The sequence below is a fragment of the Trichoplusia ni genome, chromosome 4, assembly GCF_003590095.1.
Source record: "Trichoplusia ni isolate ovarian cell line Hi5 chromosome 4, tn1, whole genome shotgun sequence".
Lineage (NCBI taxonomy): Eukaryota > Metazoa > Arthropoda > Insecta > Lepidoptera > Noctuidae > Trichoplusia > Trichoplusia ni.
In genome coordinates, this window is record NC_039481.1 from 14,619,595 (window position 1) to 14,638,753 (window position 19,159).

Below are 19,159 nucleotides of genomic sequence, written 5' to 3' on the forward strand. Positions count from 1 at the left end.
TCGAAAATTTGCCTGAGCTTTCCGTTTGTTTTTGGAATTAGAAACATTCGCGACAGAAATCCAGTCTTGGAATGACATTTCTCGACTACGCCTTGGTCTAGAAGTTGTTTGAGCTCTTTGGACATCTCGTTCGAGGGTCTTGTCGCGAATCTTTCCAAATTTTTCTGTAGGGGTATAGAAGGCGGTTTGGAAACGAAAGGTATCGTGTAGCCCGAAATTATTTTTAAAATTGATTTTGGCGCCCCTATTTTCTCCCACTGTGCTCGGAACTCGCCCAGCTGTCCCCCTCGAAAACCGTCAATATGTGGCACGGGATTTTCGAGACTTCTTGTCGCTTCCACCCCTACCCCTACGTTGACCGTAGTTAGACGGCTTTTTCGGTGGCGGATTGCGGGATGAGTGGTGAGAAGATACATTGTGGGGCGATGAGTGGTAGTTAGCGGAGTATTGAGGAGCCGGTCGGGAACGCCAAGATGGTTTCGTGGCTTTGGATCTAACCGGTGGAGCTGGCTTACGAAAGGAATTGACGGTCCTTTCCGTGGCCCTTGGTGAGCTAAAAACAGCTGACAATCCCCCGTTTTCCTTGACTAAAGTACTAAGCTGCTTCTCCTCAAATAAGTGGGTCGGTGATGGCGGAATATTGTGGAGTGCATTATTAAGGACCTCATTCCTTGTCTTGAAAGCTTTACGACGAATGTCGATGGTCTCAGACCGATGAGCGCACACAAACTGCAGAAGTTGATCTGAGATCGTCTTGAAGGTGGAGTCCTCCGCCACCAGCTGTCTTAATTCTGTACTAGCACTTGGACACTTTTTAACTATTGTGTTTAGATTTTCGGCAAGAGCCCTACGTTGGAGCAGCAACCCGTGCGTGATTGTGCCTAGGAGATTCTCTTGCTTCGTAAGCCATGGAGACGGTTGAGTGGTTAAAGTGCCTAGCTCCGTGTTAATTTTAAGAGCGCTAAAGATTGATGCCGCATGCAAATGCTTTTCTACTTCCTTATAGCGGATCCGGTTCCAGCTATCGGTGCCCAGCCTTTGGCACTCAATTCCTTCCTTCTTAATTTGTGCCGAAGGTTCGGGAATTAGAGGTTCCGCTTCCTTGGTTGTGGGCAGAAATTCTAGCTCCATTTCGTCTTCTACGACTTGCCAATTCGCGTCCAGAGCAGGTGCTCTCCATGACGGGGACTCAGAGGTCTCTGAACCTGCATGTTCTTCGTCGCTAGAAAAGTAATTTTCTTTGTTAGACTCACAGTCAGACTGTTGTCGGTGCTCTAGTTTCTCCAACAGAACAGCAAACATGCTCTCCACTCTTTGTTCCAAAGCTTCAATCCTGGCATCCTGCGATGTGGAGGGTGAGTCTGAGTCCCTCTTGCGCCTGCGTACCGAAGGTTCTTGATTTTTTGTCGTTGCAGAGGACGTACTCCTTCTCTTCCGACTGGTTTCTTCTGATTCAGAGCGGGAACCGGAAAGAATTCGATCGGCTTCGGGTCTAGTGTGTAACAGTGGCCGCAGTGTTTCGACTGACTGTTTAAACAATTCAGTGCGCGCTGCTGAGCCTCGAATGCGATTTGCCACAGCTGGTGGCCCAAGAATAAGTGCCCGTGTAAACGCCCAATCAAGAAGCTTACACCTTATGTCTCGATACCCCTTCTCCGAAAGGTGATCCGCCTCTGGTAAAAATGCGCGGACTAGGCCCACGGTAGGGAGGGCAAATACCAATTTATTTAGTATGTTAGGATCGATCTTCTCACCAAACAAGTCTTCTTTTGTTGCTGTAGTCACCTCCCAGGATGACCAGCCATCCGGTAGATGCTCTTGCGCTAGCACCTTCACCCGCTCCAAAATCTCCTCGTCCTGGTCCGTAGCTGCATGCTCGTCCAGTAGCTTGCCGAGGGTTACCAGGCTCCCTCGTTGGGTCATCTGAAGCAAAGCAAAGCGGTCATGCAAAACCCAAGCAGGTGCACTCAATTTGATGTCTAGCGGCTCACTGGTTGAGCCTTTCAGAAAAAAGAGCGGCGCCGCTCGTGTTTCGGCTGAATTTATGAGCCGTGCCGCTCAATCTATGAGCCGCGCCGCTCAATCTATGAGCCGCGCCGCTCCATCTATGAGCCGCGCCGCTCAATCTATGAGCCGCGCCGCTCAATCTATGAGCCGCGCCGCTCGAACTTTGAGCCGCGCCGCCCAATTTCTTGGGCCGTGCAGCCCACTATTCGAGCTGCGGCTTTGACTAGACGGACTGTGGCGGTAAAGCCGACATGTCTAACAAGCGCAGTAGCTGTGTCGTGATCGTCTCATGTATGTTTTGTGGATGGTATGTCCGACAAATACAATAATAACCCGCGCATGTTTCGTGGATGCAATGTCCGACAAAAATTATGCCCTCGGCAATGCTATCGAGCATGCTAAGCTTGCGATATTTTACATTCCAAGCAAATTCAGAGCAAACCCGCACCTTGAACATAAAAAGCAACACAGAAACAGAGAATAAAACAATAGAATGACTTACCCCGATATCCAATGGTAAACCACTCACAAAACGTTACAACAACGTTGAAATAGCAAACTTTTCGTGAATATTACGTTTTATTTTAATCGTAATCACTACGTAAACAAACATGTGCGTACATGAAGGTAACTGTAAGCGTACTAACAAGATCGCGCGCTCTCCCGCCGCGCGGCAGCGGCCGCCCCCTTCACCGCGCGGGGGGGGGGACGGCGCGTCGCCGCGCCTTGCCCCCGCGTCAGGAACACGGACAGGGAAGAAAGAACGTAAGTAGACATGTGTGTGTGCAGATAGGTAAGGTAGGTTATCTCCGAAGGTCAAGCCGAAGGCACAGAACTGAAATATATATTTTTGTACAACAACACTATACGTATTCTAAAAGTTAAAAGAAACTATTTCGAAAGTTTTCACTGACCTGTCGCTTCTGGTTAACCGCTTCTAGTCTATGCGAGCCTAGTACTATTTATCGGAATCCTGCAGACTCTCACAACAATGACGTAATCAATGACGTCATGTATGGCTCCACTATCGACGGGACGTTGTAGTAAGCTGGTACGAGTGTGATTTCTTATTCTAACAATATTTGATGAATCTAACGATTTTCATAAGAAGTTTGGAATCATAAGAAATATACAAAAAAAACCTAATGGTGGCTTGCTAATATGACCTTAATAATATAATATGGCCATTATTTTGTTCACTGTCAAAACCATTTTTATCTTGTACTTTTCTTTTATTTCCAAAGAGCTCTTTCTAAATCCATTTTATATATAAAGACTAGCTGACTCAGCAAACGTTGTTTTGCCGATTTTTTTTTCTAGTTGTATGTATTTTTCATGCCACATTATAAAAAAAAATAAAAACAAACAATTTCGTACAAAAAATAAAATATATTTTTTTAGTGTGAGTAACCCTTGTCACTTAGGGGTATGAAAAATAGATCTTGTTCTATTCTCAGACCTACCCAATATGTATACAAAATTTAAAAATAATCTAATAGTTTTTAACAACAAACCCTCTAGCCCAAACGTTATCACTAAACTTTTAAAACTGTTAATGCTTAACCTGTAGCTTTATCACAAGTTTCCTAAGTTCCCTTGCAAGGGAAATGTGTACCAAACTTCCTTTATGGTACCCCAGTACTTTTGAGCGGAGAACCGTAACCTCTGCCACGGAAAAAGGTCGTAGTCGATCGTAGCGCTGTAGGCGCTGCAGCTCTTTGATCCACGTGAATGAGAAATCTTATTAAAGTAACTTTGTACATAACATTAAGTTTACATACTTATTTGGTTATCAGAATAAGCTTAAAAACAATTTAAACAGTTAAAAATGTCTTGGTCACATATAAGTCAGTGATTTAAAATGTTTGACAAAAATATTAAATAAAACTCTACCATAATAACCTAACTGATTACTATGTTAGAAGTGTAAAGGATAACTTTTTATCAAAATGATAACGCAAACATGTGTTATCAGCGGTCACGGTACTAACCATGACATGTCAGGCACGGTCCCCTTCACACATCCATGAAAATGCATGAAGCCCTCTCTTTTTAGCCAAGCATAGCTTTCACCTATACATTGAAATACAGTCTTTCGTTTCGTTCACTCGTTTTAGATAACATATATTTCGATCCCTTTCCATTTTCATGAATGTGTTTGTTACCTGTACAGGTAAAGGTGTGCTTTCATATCGGTTGCCATGGTTATGGAAACTTTCACATCCTTGTCGTCTGCTATCCTAGTAGCTTTGACCGGAGAATTGAAGCTTTCAGGTGGAATTTGTCGCTTTGGAAGCGCGTTTAAGAGAGTCGAGTATAAAATATACGAGTTCAAGATAGAAAGAAGGCGAAGCTACGAGACGTAGAAAGAATGTTGTAAATGAACGTTTGATGATGTTTTGGATATTCAGTTCTTTGATTTTGTGTTAGAAGTATTTTAAATATATGTATAACCTACCATATTATGTAGACCAAAATTTGTAGTTTGATTTTTTATCCAAAGCCAAATTACTAATGGTTATTTAATTTCAAACAATAGTATGTTAGTAGTAGTTAGTTCGTAATAATGTTTCCTAAATTTTTAAACAATGAATAGAATGAACCTTTTTAATTATAATTTCTGAATTGAAAAAAAACTTATTGTTTTTTATTATTATAATCTTAATGAATTAGATTCCTAAAGCTTTGCATTTAATAGTGCATATTGTAATGGTGACGTGAAAGCATGATATATTAACTAAAGAATGTTATGATACCCACACGACGTGCTTTGCTCACGAATAAAAAAACAATATGAATGGAGTTCCCGTCCTGCTCTCTCTATAACAAGATCACTTATTTCTGTCTCCCTTTAAGTTCATTCACCTGTGTTACCTGTGAGCAACTTTCAAGTCGGTTGGCATCGTTACAGAAAATTCCACTTCCTCTTTGTATGCTATCCTAGTACCTTTGACCGGAGCCCTGAAGCTTTCAGGTGTCATTTGGTCGGTTAGAAAGCTCTTTAGAGTTTCGCACGTGTTCTCCGATAGGTGGCCAGCTAAATAACATCGTGGTGCTTACTATGCCTTTGGCTTTTCACCGAATGTTTAAAATTACTAAACATATTCACTGAACAAGTCTTACAAATAATAATGCATGTTGATTTAAACATTTTTTTAGATCACAACCACCTAGTTCAGACGATATAGTTTATCTTAATTCGAAAACAAATAAGTATTAAGTATTTCCAATCGCTTCATCCAAAGTTACAGAGCAGTATCGAATTGTATTGAAAAATTATAGAATAGATGTTTCAACTTCAAGTAATTTTTGGTACACTTTGCTATGTATTTTGCATTTAGAAGACAGGATTTTTTTTTAGAAAGAATGCTATTATAAGTTTTGCAACCTGTTGAAAATTGTTCCTACTCCTATATTTTATGTTATCCTAGTACTACTGATCTATCCTCCCCAACAGGTCGAGCTGCCATTTTCCCACCTGTTGATATGAGAACTGTTTATGTTGTTTGCATTGTGATTGTTTATTGCCGCCATGATAGATTGTGATTGACTGTTATCTCGCTCGTTCAAATGACAAGTGCTACGTTGCCTCTCGTTTTAGAGCTTTTCACTCACACAACCAATAAATCTCTATGACTCTGTCTCACTAGTTATTATCCAGGTACACAGGTATGTATGACGGATATATCTAGACTTCGAACATCCTCTATGCGTGCTATCCTAGTACCTTTGACCGGAGAACTGAAGGCTTCGCAGGTGAAATGCTCTCTAACAAGGTCATCAAAAGAATGGAATAAATTCAAATCATCAGGTGTTTTTGAACTTTGTTTGTCTACAAACATTTCTTAAAAGGTGTTCTTACAGTTTACTTAGTGTGTAATGATATTAATGTACAGTGAGAGATTATTTTAATTTGAGGTTTAAATTTAACAAATAAACTAATTATTAATAATCATTTAATTCATTTTTAAGATAAAAGTGATGTGTTCAATGTAAACTCTAATGTTAAAAATGAATTAACTGTTAAATAAACTGTCTTTATTAAATAGTTAATTATTTTAACAAAACATGTGCAATTGAACATGTGAATTGTGAGTTTTATTCATGTTCTGGGGTTGACTCTCTTCTAGGGTTGTTTTTGGGTTTAACTATGCTGTTAGTGTGGCAGACTAAGATTACTGCAATTATTACTCTAGGTGATATCTACAAAAGCGGCATTTTTTATTAGTAATAGTATAAGGTTTATAGTCTGTTTTAACTGCTAAACACTGCTTTAGTTACTAAACATAACCGGGCACTGTCTTTTTCTCTCCTTAGATACCGCCCTGATACCTGTTTATGTGGTAATAGTTACGTATTAGGTTACCATGGTTACGAGACAGAATAAACTCCTGTTTGTCTGCAATCCTAGTAGCTTTGACCGGAGGATCGAAGCCTTCACCAGGAATATTGTCGCTACGGGAGCGATTTCAAACGAGGCCATTGAAAATAATATTCAGAATTTCAGAAGTAAAGTTTTATAATAATACGTCTTAAGATTTATCATTTGAGTATACTGTATTTACAGTATAATCTTACACATTTTATAATGACTGTAATTAATATATATTTTTCTTTTTAAATTGATAGTTTTAAAAATGTAAACAATAGTTTAGTTTAATTTATTGTAAAAATATTATTGAATTAAAGAGTAATAATGTTGTCAAAGATTCAATCAATTACTATAACTTAGTTTTTAAACAAACTAAAATATATATTGTGAATTTTAATGGACCTAGGAGGAATATGCACTCATGTTATAATCTCATGCAGAGACATAAAAAACAATTTGAGGAAAAATAATAATCTATGGTAAATGTACGACTACAATCTAGTTTCGAACTGTTAATAGTATTTTGATATGTAGAGATATTGCTAAACTGCTTATGAATACGATCAAATAATTTTGAAGTTTGATACTGTTGCTGGTACACCATGTAGATGAGCTACCGGCACCAACAATGGATATTAACTGATAGAAAACTGGCTTATCTGTATATTTATAACCTTGCTTTCTCACTCACACCGTATGCTCTATCTCTTTATTTATTAAGGTTGCTAAGGTTACGGAACAACACAACCTCCGTTTTCGCTGCTATCCTAGTAGCTCTGACCGGAGCTGTGAAACTTCCGTGAAGGAAATGTCGCTGCGGAGCGCTCGTAGCCCCGTAGTTGTAATAATAACATTCGTAGCACTGTCATGTTGAACGTTAAAACGAAGGTGTATTCTAACTTAAACATGAGCAAAACATTATTTTTAAACAAATGGTTTGAGGTTTTATTTTATGACATTACTCTCCTAAAGTGTATTTATTGTCAACAACTTGCACAGTTGAATAGTTACCGTTTCATATTCATTAAAAAAAATGATTACTTAAGATTTTGATTTCTATCATTAAAATACAAATAAGCGTTTTGCACAAATACAGAAAAATAATAATCATAAAGTGTTGAGAGTGCAGTTCGGAGAGATTTAAATATAAAGTAGTATTTCAATCACACGTAAAAAAAAGACCTAATCCATGTGTCTCTCTCTCTGTCTGTTTATCTTTTGTCTGGTTACGAGACAGTAGAACCTCCTTTTAATATGCTATCCTGGTAGCTATGACCGGAGTTCTGAAACCTTCATGAGTTTTGTCGCTACGGAGCGCTCGTAGGCGAAGTTTGGTTGTAAACATTCGTAGCAAAATAATACAATTTGTAATGTTTGCAAGTAGTATTTCAAATTCTGTTTATTGATACTCATTCTAATTTTTTCAGTTCATTTCTTTACTTGTAGGTTCATCATTTCAAAATATTGAAATAATGCTTATTTTATACATTAGGCCGATCGAAATACTTATCCGTCTATAGGGGCAATTCGCTTCGATGGCTTTACAGATCCTTTTTGAGGGTACACAAGATCATTTCGGTCTTTCTGTGTATATAATCCAGAATATACTGTCATGATTACAAGACAGAAAGTAGAGAATCTTGTGATACTGCTGTTTTTATAGTTATCCAGACCTTGTCGTTACGGCTAGTGGTGCTCATAAGTTCCTGGATTATTTTCAGTTCAGTTTTCAATAGATATGTATGATTCAATCAATTTAAAAACTTAAGTTTAATTCATGTCTGCTAAGAGTCAATTCACTTTTTAAATATCGGTAAACCGAGGTGAATTGTGTTTTTATTGGGGGGTAGAAACTCAGTGTTCATTAAAATTTGGAAGTTTATTTAACAAGACAAAATATAAAGATTGTACTATAACTATAATTCTTCAGTTTTTATGTCAGGAAATATTCATGCAGACCCTAAAACACTATTTTCTATTAACCCCTTGAAACTCTATTCACTCCGTTTTACATGCGCACCAGGTCGCTTGTATAACTAGTTCCGTCTACGAGCACTAGATGGGTCTTTATCATAAAGAAGTTAATTTGATTATAATAACGCTAGAATACAAAGTTGTCTCAATATTTTAAAAGAAATTTTCCGCGATCTGAAAAACCTGAGCACTGAAATCTTATTAAAAATTTAAAATTGAATATAAATGTTGGACAGCTTTCCCTCCCACAACGCCATCTAGACTCAAAGTAAATAAATCTTGTGCTAGGGGTATTAGGTAGCTGAAAATCAAAATATATAGTTTGTTTCGTACATACACGTAACAGATAAATAAATAACATCCATATCAAACTCAAAATCTTAAAGGGATAATCTAGAATTCACGAAATGAAATATCAAGACTTAATTAACAGTCTCCGTATAGATAAACAGTCGAGATATTAAAGTAATTTTAGAAAAGTTTTCATAACTAAAAATTTCGATAACGTTTTCTAATATAAAGAAAACACTCAGAAACTGGGCAATACTTGGTCATTCTTATTTTAAAGCAGTTCAAAATTAAATTGATACGAATGTTTAGCACAACTTCTACGGCTACGAGCGCTCCGCAGTGACATTTCCCTCATGAAAGTTTCACAGCTCCGGTCAAAGCTACTAGGATAGCAGAGAAAACGGAGGCTCTGTTGTTGCGTAGCCATCGCAACCTTAATAAATGAAAACATAGAGATAGAGAATACGATCAGTTTGATGTGTGAGTGAGAAAGCGAGGCTAATATATATTTGCTGATCAGCTAGATTTCTATTAGTGAATGTCCATCGTATTTGCTGGCAGTCCATTTACTTACACGATGCACCAGCAACAACGGAAAAATAAAGTGATAATTCTTAAGATGAACCGTGATGATATTAATTTAACATACTTTATTTCAAAAAACAATTTATTTTTTTAGTATTCCTTGCTGGACACAAATATGTCATAAGTGATTCTAAAATATTTATGATCAATATTTCATTTCCAAATCATAGTTCTACATGATTACCATAAATAATAAAGATTTTTCATCACTCATCATCGGCTTAGCCTTTTCCCAACTATATTGGGGTCGGCTACCAGTCCAACCGGTTTCAGCTAAGTACCAGTGTTTTACAAGGAGCGACTGCCTATCTGACCTCCTCAACCCAGTTACCTGGGCAACACGATACCCCTTGGTTAGACTGGCTGTCAGACTTTTTCAGCTTCTGACTATCTGTAACGACTGTCAAAGATGTAGGAATAACAGCCGGGACCCAGAATTTAACGTGCCTTCCGAAACACGGAGGAACTCGTTATGTCAAAGATTTTCACCCATCCACGGTCCAACCGCGTCAAGCATAGCTTAACCTGTGATCGAATTACTTATGCAGTTATAGCTTAGCCACGAGAATTTTTCATCACTGTAGTAAGCATATATTTGTATAGAAACTTTACATGGTTTTATACCACTTTTATCTCTTTACATGACCATATCTTTTCTGAACTTCTTTAGTTTCATAATTATCATGCTTTTAGCGGATCACACCAAATCTCTCGGCAGTCAAAAACAATTGTTATACACTAATTTTAATTGATTTGTGTTTAATTCACAGCAAATTAATAATTGAACTACCGGACAAACAGAAAAATAATTAGTCTATAACTAAAAATCTTTAAGTGACATCTCTCTGCGACCCTGAATTTTATTTTATTTCGGTCGGTGCTACGGTAGCGACAAAATTGCTCGCGAAGGCTAAATTCTCCGGTCAAAAGTACTAGGATGGAAGCTAAACAGGAGTACATCTGTCTCATTTAAGTAGGTTGCTATAGAAACGAGACAATACAGACTCCTTTCCCTCTGCCAGCCTAGTAGCTTTGACCGGGGAATCGGAACCTTCATGAGTGAAATTGTCGCTACGGAGCGCTCGTAGCCGACTGAGTATTCGTAGCAAGAGTCAAAATTGTGAATGTTTATGTATGGCCCTCAAAATTCTAATTCAGTCAAATTACCATTTCTCCTTCGTATTTTATTTTTCAGTGAATTCTGTCAAGTGCGCGTTAGAATTAAGACATTCAGGGAATTTAAGTTTGTACCAATCCTTATTTTTGAATTGCACAAAATACATCATCTGTCATGATTCCGTTATCTTGTAATTCTTAGGTACATGATTATAGGCTGGTAACGGATGAACTTACAGTGGACCCTTAGAAGTTAGGTCCCGTATTTAGTTAAGGATCCCTAAAAAGTAGGCAATCTGAAAAATACATTACGTAAAACGTACACAATAACAACATACTATATAACATTCCATAAAACCTTAATAATTTTCTATCTTCATATGTCCTACTAGCTGTTGCCCGCGACTTCGTCCACGTAGTTAGAATTTTCCCCGTTTTTTCCACATTTTCCATTGTATCTTCGCTCCTATTAGTCGCAACGTGATGTTATATAGCCTATAGCCTTCCTTGATATATGGTCTATTTAACACAAAAAGAATTTTTCAAATCGAACCTGTAGTTCCTGAGATTAGCGCGTTCAAACAAACAAACAAACAAACTCTTCAGCTTTACATATTAGTATAGATTTAAGTTCATTGACATTTACGTCAAAACATAAAAATAAAACTGTTTACGTTTCAAAACAAGCGATCGTGGTCTCTTTCGCGTAGCTAAAAACACTCAATACTCTATCTCCTTCTGGTTTCCTCATATATTTATTTAGGTTACCATAGTTACCAGACGACGAAACCTCCTTTACCTTTGCTATCCTAGTAGCTTTGACCGGAGAATTGAAACCTTCATGAGTGATATTGTCGCTACGGAGCACTCGTAGCCAACCGAGGTCGTTCATAATGGTCGTAGCAAGAGTTAGCTTAAAAAAGTTTGAATTTAAACGAAACAAAAAACGTTTAAGTATTTTTTAAATGAATACTTTGCCAAGTACTTAATTGACATGTAGGGAATCAAGTATGAAAATGATCAAAGTCCTATTTTGTTATTTCTCTTGCACACTGATAAACACTGAATGATGTATTTTTCATTTATTAATTTTGAACAGGCTACAACACGAACTCCCTTATTTCTGCTTACTTGGTAACTTTGACCGGCGTTTTGAAGCCTTCGTGAAGGAAAATGTCGCTACGGAGCTCGTAGCAAGTAGCGCTCTCTCGTAGCAACATTAATTACTAAATTGGTCCTTCGTGTTAGGAATAGCAAAAAGGATTTTTCAATGACTATTTACCTTTATTACTAACTTACAGACAAAATTGACTAAATTAAATGGGCAATACCGAATATAAAATTGAAATGAAAATATTTAAAAAAAATAGATGAATCAGACCAAACAAGTAAAGCTAGAATGTAAGGTTTTATTAATAATCTTAAGTTTATTGCATTTATTAATTTTCTTGATTTAAATTGATTCTGATTTAAATGATGACACTGGTCATACTGACGACGCCGCGACGGTGGGTTCATAAAAAAAAAGAAAGAAAAAAAAAAACGACGTGGTGGGTCGGATTGAGCGGGGAATTGAGATTTTAAGTTTTGTAACGACGGACTGAAAAATAAAGAATTTTATAAATACATGTTGGTGTTATATTTTCTGAGTATCCTAATAAGAAGATGATGTGATAAAAATATTGCATTTCAACTTTGCGATTAAACTAGCATCAATCACAAGTAAACCAACAAATTTTATTTTACTTTCTGAAAATGTATTTTATTATTTAATTATTTTTTTTAGTTACATAACGCCTTAATGACTTTAACTGTCACATATCGTATCGTCAAAACGTGATTCCACTACACAACAATCATACTGCTCTTATAAGTTAGCTCACTGACATCAACTGCCATGCAAAAATGGTGAAACTTAACCAAGTTTAAAAATAACACATAGCCATCTCTCTCTTAGACTATCTCTTTCCACTGTACTGTTTTATTCACGAAGGTTGGTACGTTTGAAATAGCTAAATCTCCTTGTTTCGTGCTTTCCTAGTACCTTTGACCGGAGCTGTGAAGCCTTTGCGAGTCACAATGTCGCTACGGAGCGCTCGTAGCAGAGAATAAATAACATTCGTAGCTAGTAGAATAAAGGACTACTACGTTTACATGTCATAACTTAATTGATGAAACAGTTTTACTTCTTGATTTTTAGTGAGTCAGTTTAATTTGCTTTCATATATTTTACTTGATTCAGCATATTTTACTTACATAATTTGAACATTGTTTTTCGTGGGTAGGTGATACTTACCTACATTTTTTTTATAATTTTATGAAATATAAAGAGATGATCTCATGAGCATCATACCAAAGTTATTTTCACAGTTAAAAAATATGACAAAACGTTTTATAGTTTAGAAACATAAGCGATAACATATTCTCTTACCAGAAAAAAGAATATAGTTAAAGAGACAATATAGCCTCCTATGCCGCTGTAATCCTAGTCCCTTTGACCGGAGTTCGGAAACTCCACGAGTTGTCGCTGCGGAGCGACAAATATCCTCGTAGAGTTTGTAGCTGATTCAACGTGTTTTTTGAATATTAATAAGTATATACGAATATAATATTTTTTTTATGTTATCCATTCATTTATTATTTTTTACTTATCATCTTATTTAAAATTGCTGGCATCAAGTAATGTAATAACAAGTTATTTTGTTTTCATATTAAATGTAATATCGATTACAGAATGTACAGGTATTCATAAGATATTGTACATTTACCGAAAAGATAATTAATTATCAACGTGACACATATTTTTTTGTTTTTACACATTCAGTCGTAAAGACTGAATTACTTCACGGTTATGTAAATAATTATAAAATACTTTTTGAAATGATATTTTATGACTTAAAAAATAATAAGAGAAATGCTTTTTAAAATAACATACACGTGTCAAAATTATGGTAAGCAAAAAAACAACAAACAAAACTTTTTGAAACTCAAAAGAGGTAGTTGTCTCTCTTGCACAACCAATAGATCTAAATAAATCGTTGTCTTTCTCCTAGACTCAAACATTTATGTATGTTGCCATGGTGACGAGACAACTCGACCTCTTCTATCCCTGCAAACCTAGTAGCTTTGACCGGAGAATTGAAACCTTCATGAAGGATTTTGTCGCTACGAAGCGCTCGTAGCCAACCGAGGTCGGTCGTTCAACCCATTCGTAACTCAAAATGATTTTAGCTTACTTTGTGCATCAGAAAACATTGGTTACATCAGTTATTACAAATTTAATTTATTCTATACTTCCAAGGCCGTAAGGGTGTTTGTAAAGCCAATAAATATTAATTATTGATTTTTCTTTCTATTTATGGCTTTCTAACTAAAATATATTTATTTACAAACAATCAAGCTCTTGCTGTCCTTTTTTCATAAACAAGAAAGCTGAATATTTTCTCTCTTTCTATAAACTTGTATATTGCCATGGTTACGCGACAATAGAACCTTCAGTTTATCTGCTATCCCAGTAGCTTTGACCGGAGCTCTGGAACCTTCATGAGTGATATTGTCGCTACGGAGCGCTCGTAGCCGACCTCCGAATAAAACAGTTTTCGTAGCAAAACAAACAGTTTTTTGATAATTTTTGACCTAACCAGACTTCAAAATGTTAAATTAAATTTGGCTTTTATTTTTAACGATTTTATTTAGGCCTCGGAAATACATATTAATAATTGTAAAAAAGGTTTTCGGCTCTTAAAGTGAACAGTTACCATAATCGGCATTATAACGGTTACAATTAATAACGACACTGCCTCGTTTGCATAAATAATGAATCTGGATGTATCCTTGTAATTCTACTTTTTATAAACAGAAATAGAGCAAATTTGATATTAATTAAGTATTCCATGGCCTCTTTAGCATCACTTTCTTTCAACGGCTAAAATAACAACGAGAATTTTGTTGTGCTGTTTTAATTTAAAATTATTTCCTTTTGTTTATTCATTTATTTTGTACTTTTTATAGATAAACACTGTACAGTTTCGGGCTACGTTGTAATTGTATGAGTAAAAATAAGTTTTTTTTACTGTCTCTTCCTGGTTCAGAGGCACTGTTCCTATTTTCTAGATATTAATTTCAATGAAACATTTCATGATCTTACTTCTTGTATTCTATGCTACCCTAGTATAATACTGTTTGGCAGAGATCCAGTGAATCAGACAAGTTTGATGGTTGAAAAACCTGTAAATAGCAACAGGTACAAATTTTATTGTTAATTGTTGTGAAATTGGTATTGTTCTTGTTTCATTGTTATTACTGAGGCCCTTGTATATTGTATACATCTTGTAAATATTTGCAATTTATTAATACAAGCTTTTAAAATCTAACTAAATATACTTAATTAGTTTTTTGTAAGTTTTGAATATTGAATTTTAAACTCGAGTTGCAAAACTGAATGAAGTTGTGTTATTCACTTTTGCTATATAGCCTATCATTCTGTCGGTTATTACTAAAAATAACACTTCGACTTCACAATAAGCAAATTTATCCTTGCATCACAGGGTGCAAGTTATAAAGTAACTTACAATAAAAATCACACACTTTAAAATAAATATTTTGAATAAAAAACATAGCTGGATTTAATTGATAAAACTGAAATGTAGTTTGATAATTCTTATCTAAAGAGCCGAGAAAGGGCGAGAAGTGATAATGATCGAGAGAGTTTTGTATCATAATATATTGCATTTAAATTGATGCCCTTAAATTGGTACCGTAAGAAGAAGTCAAACAAGTGAATATATAGATGTTTCCCTCGCAGTTCACCCTAACTTACGCTCCTCCCCCGATTTTCTCACTCGCTCTTAAGATCACCTATCCTTTTCCGACCATATAGGTGATTGATTTTGCGACCCTTGAAAGCAAGAACGCTTTATTTTAATGTTCCCCTAGTACGTATGACCGGAGAACCAACCTTTCGACCACCATTTCCACGGTCAACGTGGTGGCGCGCTGGCGCTGTGAAATGACTAGAAACTAAAATGCAGCTGTGTTTTATTCATAGACGCTCACTGATAGATTTTTGTATGGCCTGCTGATATTAGAAATTATGTTTGTCTAAATGAAGGAAGTTATTACAGAAAAGTATAAAATAATAAGTATTTCTGATTACTATATTATATTACTGCTATCGGACACAAGAAGGAGCCACCAGTGGGCGCTGTGTAGCCACGGTCTTAATCGTGGGTGCGACTATAGCTGAATCTCATTAATTATAATAAACCAGTCAATTTCGAATCACGCCCGCGATGCTATAGTTCTTTAGAAATATAGTAAAAACAAACAACAGAAAATGTTTATCCGACGCACTCACGTTTTTATCAACTGTTTGACTTCAATTTTCTGTATAAATATATCATTTTATATGGGACTGTGTATGGCCAAAAATATTATGTCATTTTAAAATTTTGAACTGTCTGGTTGGTTCATGAGAATAGCATTTTAACAGACAGACAGACACAGATAACCTTAGTAATTAGGGTGTAATTATATGGAACTCTACGAACCAAATCTATAATTCTCTTAATAATACCAAATTTATTTGCCATTCAGCTATGTATGAGTATAAGAACAACTTATTGTGTAGGAGATGTCCCTTCACCTGAACTTCAAGTTTCCCACACTGTTTGCAATGTAACTTAAGCTCCACCCTTAATTTTCTCACTCGCTCGAAAGTTCACCTTTCCTCTTCCAACTTTAGTAGACACGACCCTTGGAAGCTCGTTACCGCTTCATTGTGATGTTCTCCTGGTACTTATGACCGGAGAGTAAACCTTGATCGGTATTTCCACGGTCATCGAGGTGGCGCTGTGAAAATCACACACCACACTTCGGGTATTTTAAAATACAGATTATGCCAGAGATTACAAGGTAATAAATAATTGTGTAAACGCAACGAAGATACGCAGACAGCGGTTCTTTAGAAATATGATTCCGTTTTTACCATTCAGGTAGGTAAATATATTTTTTGTTATTTATAAAATAAACGATCTCCATTCAACATTTCAAAGCGAAATCTTTTTTGTTTATCTATACTAATCTATATCTATACTAATCTATATCTATATCTATACTTCTATACTAATATATAAACCTGAAGCGTTTGTTTGTTTGTTTGTTTGAACGCGCTAATCTCAGGAACTACTGCTCCAAATTGAAAAATTCTTTTTGTGTTGAATAGACCATTCATCGAGGAAGGCTTTAGGCTATAAACCATCAGGCTGCGACTAACAGGAGCGAAGATACAATAGAAAATGTGAAAAAAACAGGGCAGGTATAAATCATAACTTATATCTTCTACCCACGGGGACGAAGTCGCGGGCAACAGCTAGTATTTGATAAATTTACTATGAAAAGAACTAAAACATTGCTATCGACTTTGTTGCAATACGACTCGAATTAAGGCACTAAAAACGTATAAATGCTGCTTGTTTTACTTTGATTAGCTTGCCTAAAATTTCCCCTCTAGATGTTTTGAATAAAACCAAAATAATGTAAGTCTCCCAAAAAACTGAGATATGTAACCATTCCTTGACTATGTCTTCAACTTTTTATGACGTTGCAAGTCGTATGTATCTCCCGCTTGTTTATGCTATCCTAGTAACAAGTTTTCGCCATACATCCAGTTGACTCCTACAAGTTTTTTACGTCAAAACAAACGAATGTGCAACAGGTGCGTTAATCGAAGTTAATATAAATTATAGAGCTAGGACACCATAATAGAGACAATCAGAGATTCAAGTATCGTACAACATAAAAATAACTCGTCTTTTCATTAAAATTTATATTTTTGTTAGGTGCTTGCAATAAAAATTACACACTTACAAACAAATTAACTTTGAGATACTTTGCCATAAACTTCGAAGCACAACTTTATACGAAACTTAAACCCCACCCCAATTTTCTCGCTCGCTCGAACGTGGACTATCCTTTTTCCTCGATTTCCACAGCTTTTGAAAGCTCACTACCGCTTTAGATTCATGTGACCCTAGTACTTATGACCGGAGAAGCAACCTTTCGATCACCCACGGTCAACGCGGTGGCGCTGTGAAAATATTTTTCTGAATACTCTGAATGCATGTGTAATTTTAATACCAAGTAAGTAATTATTATGGAGATTTTAGAATTATAAACAAAACAGCACATTCACGTTAATATGGAATGAGAAAAATAACTGATTTTACAAGTTTTGTAAAGTCGAGTATATTGCATATAAGCGAGAGTTTCCTACATTTCCACAACCGTAAGTTGGTGTGATACACGAGCACAAAAAAACATTTCAGAAAATTGACAGATGTTGATAATTTGTTACATTACAATACCAATATATAGTTATATCAATAGCATAAAGGTTATCAAAAGCACACACAAAGGCACAAACACGATATTCAAAACAAAGGTTTTCTATCGATAGATACTATTACAAAAAATATTCTGTTTACTCTATTTTAAACCAGTACTGTAAACTAGTACCAAAATATTTAGCGAGATGGCGCTGTCGTAAGTAAGATCTCAAAAGAATTAAGTTTCATTAACACATAAAAAGTTTGATATAACCCAGAATAATTATACAAATCATTATAGGTTTACTTTAAGCATTCACAAAGTGAAGGTATATTGAAAGCTGTGTTTCAGACATTCTTATCAAAAAAAAAATAGTTCAGAACTATTGGAGAAATTGGCGAATCACTTGCAAAATTTAGACCGCAACTAAATATAATGTATCTAAAATATTCATATAAACCATCAGGTTGACACATTACGTAGCTATAGAAAACCTGTAAATAGCTAAAACTAACTAATGATAAAACTAACTCTAAACTTCGACTTTCCATGATTTGCTTTAGTTTATGCTATCCTAGTACCCTTGCGTTCGCCAGAAATCCAGTGACTCCTACAAGTTTGTCGCTTCACAACCGCAACAGGTGATTTTACTAATGTTATTGAAACTGGTAGTATTCATTCATAGTAGTTCTTGGATTATTTAGGCTAGTGCAATTTGTTTAATCTTTTACTTTAAATTTTCCACACTCATTTTTAACATTTCTTCCCCACTTGAGAAGATTTGCACTCAAATTTGTAGGTTTATCAAGAACCCTTTAAACGATCGCTGAATGTGGAAAAATTTGATAACGCGTTGAAATTACTTACCCTACAGCATAATTAGGAAAGGGAAAACTTGACATTTCCCCAGCACTAAACTCACAACGGAACTCTTTCCCTATTTTCTCTCTCACTTTCTTCCTTTCCTAAGTTTTCTTCCTTTTCGTCTTTCGCTGATTGATTTCGCAAGCTCTAAAAGCTTGCTAGCTTGCTTGACCGGAGTACAAACCTTCCGTTCAACATTGTTACGGTCACCACAGTAGCGCTGCGAAATTATTTGAATTACAGGTTTTCTAAAACCAATTGTTTATTTATGTACTTTATTTATTACAAGAAGACTCTGAAATAAAAACTTGAAGGTACAAAACCACTTAAAAATAGGAAATAGCTTTTTAAAGAGCAGACACTACTTACTCGTACTAGTCAAAAACTATACATTTTCGACTTAGATTTTCCCCCAATGCTACCCTTAAAACCTTCTTGCCTCTTCATTTTAATATTACCCTAGTACCTTTGACCGGAGGACAAAGTTTCGATCGTCATTGCCACGGTCGCCGCGGTGGCGCCTATGGAAGAATACTTGTAAACATTATAACGTCGTACCGACCATTCGTCAAACAGTCATCAGGAATTCAATAAGTTCTAAAACTAACATTCATTTTTTTTTCG

At 35.9% G+C, this 19,159-nt stretch overlaps 1 protein-coding gene across 1 annotated transcript; it reads right to left on the reverse strand.

Moving 5' to 3' along the window:
* Positions 1 to 214: 214 nt before the first annotated feature.
* LOC113493150 lies at positions 215 to 3,162 on the reverse strand. Its single transcript, XM_026870973.1, has 2 exons — positions 2,510 to 3,162; positions 215 to 1,923 (listed from the first exon to the last, which is right to left on the reverse strand). The coding sequence occupies exon 2, from the start codon at positions 1,921 to 1,923 to the stop codon at positions 298 to 300; it is 1,626 nt and encodes a 541-aa protein (XP_026726774.1). The 5' UTR covers positions 2,510 to 3,162; the 3' UTR covers positions 215 to 297.
* Between the last annotated feature and the right edge of the window lie 15,997 nt (positions 3,163 to 19,159).

Coding starts and splice junctions, on each gene's coding strand:
- LOC113493150 (XM_026870973.1), bottom strand. CDS start 1,923: ATGACCCAACGAGGGAGCCTGGTAACCCTCGGCAAGCTACTGGACGAG.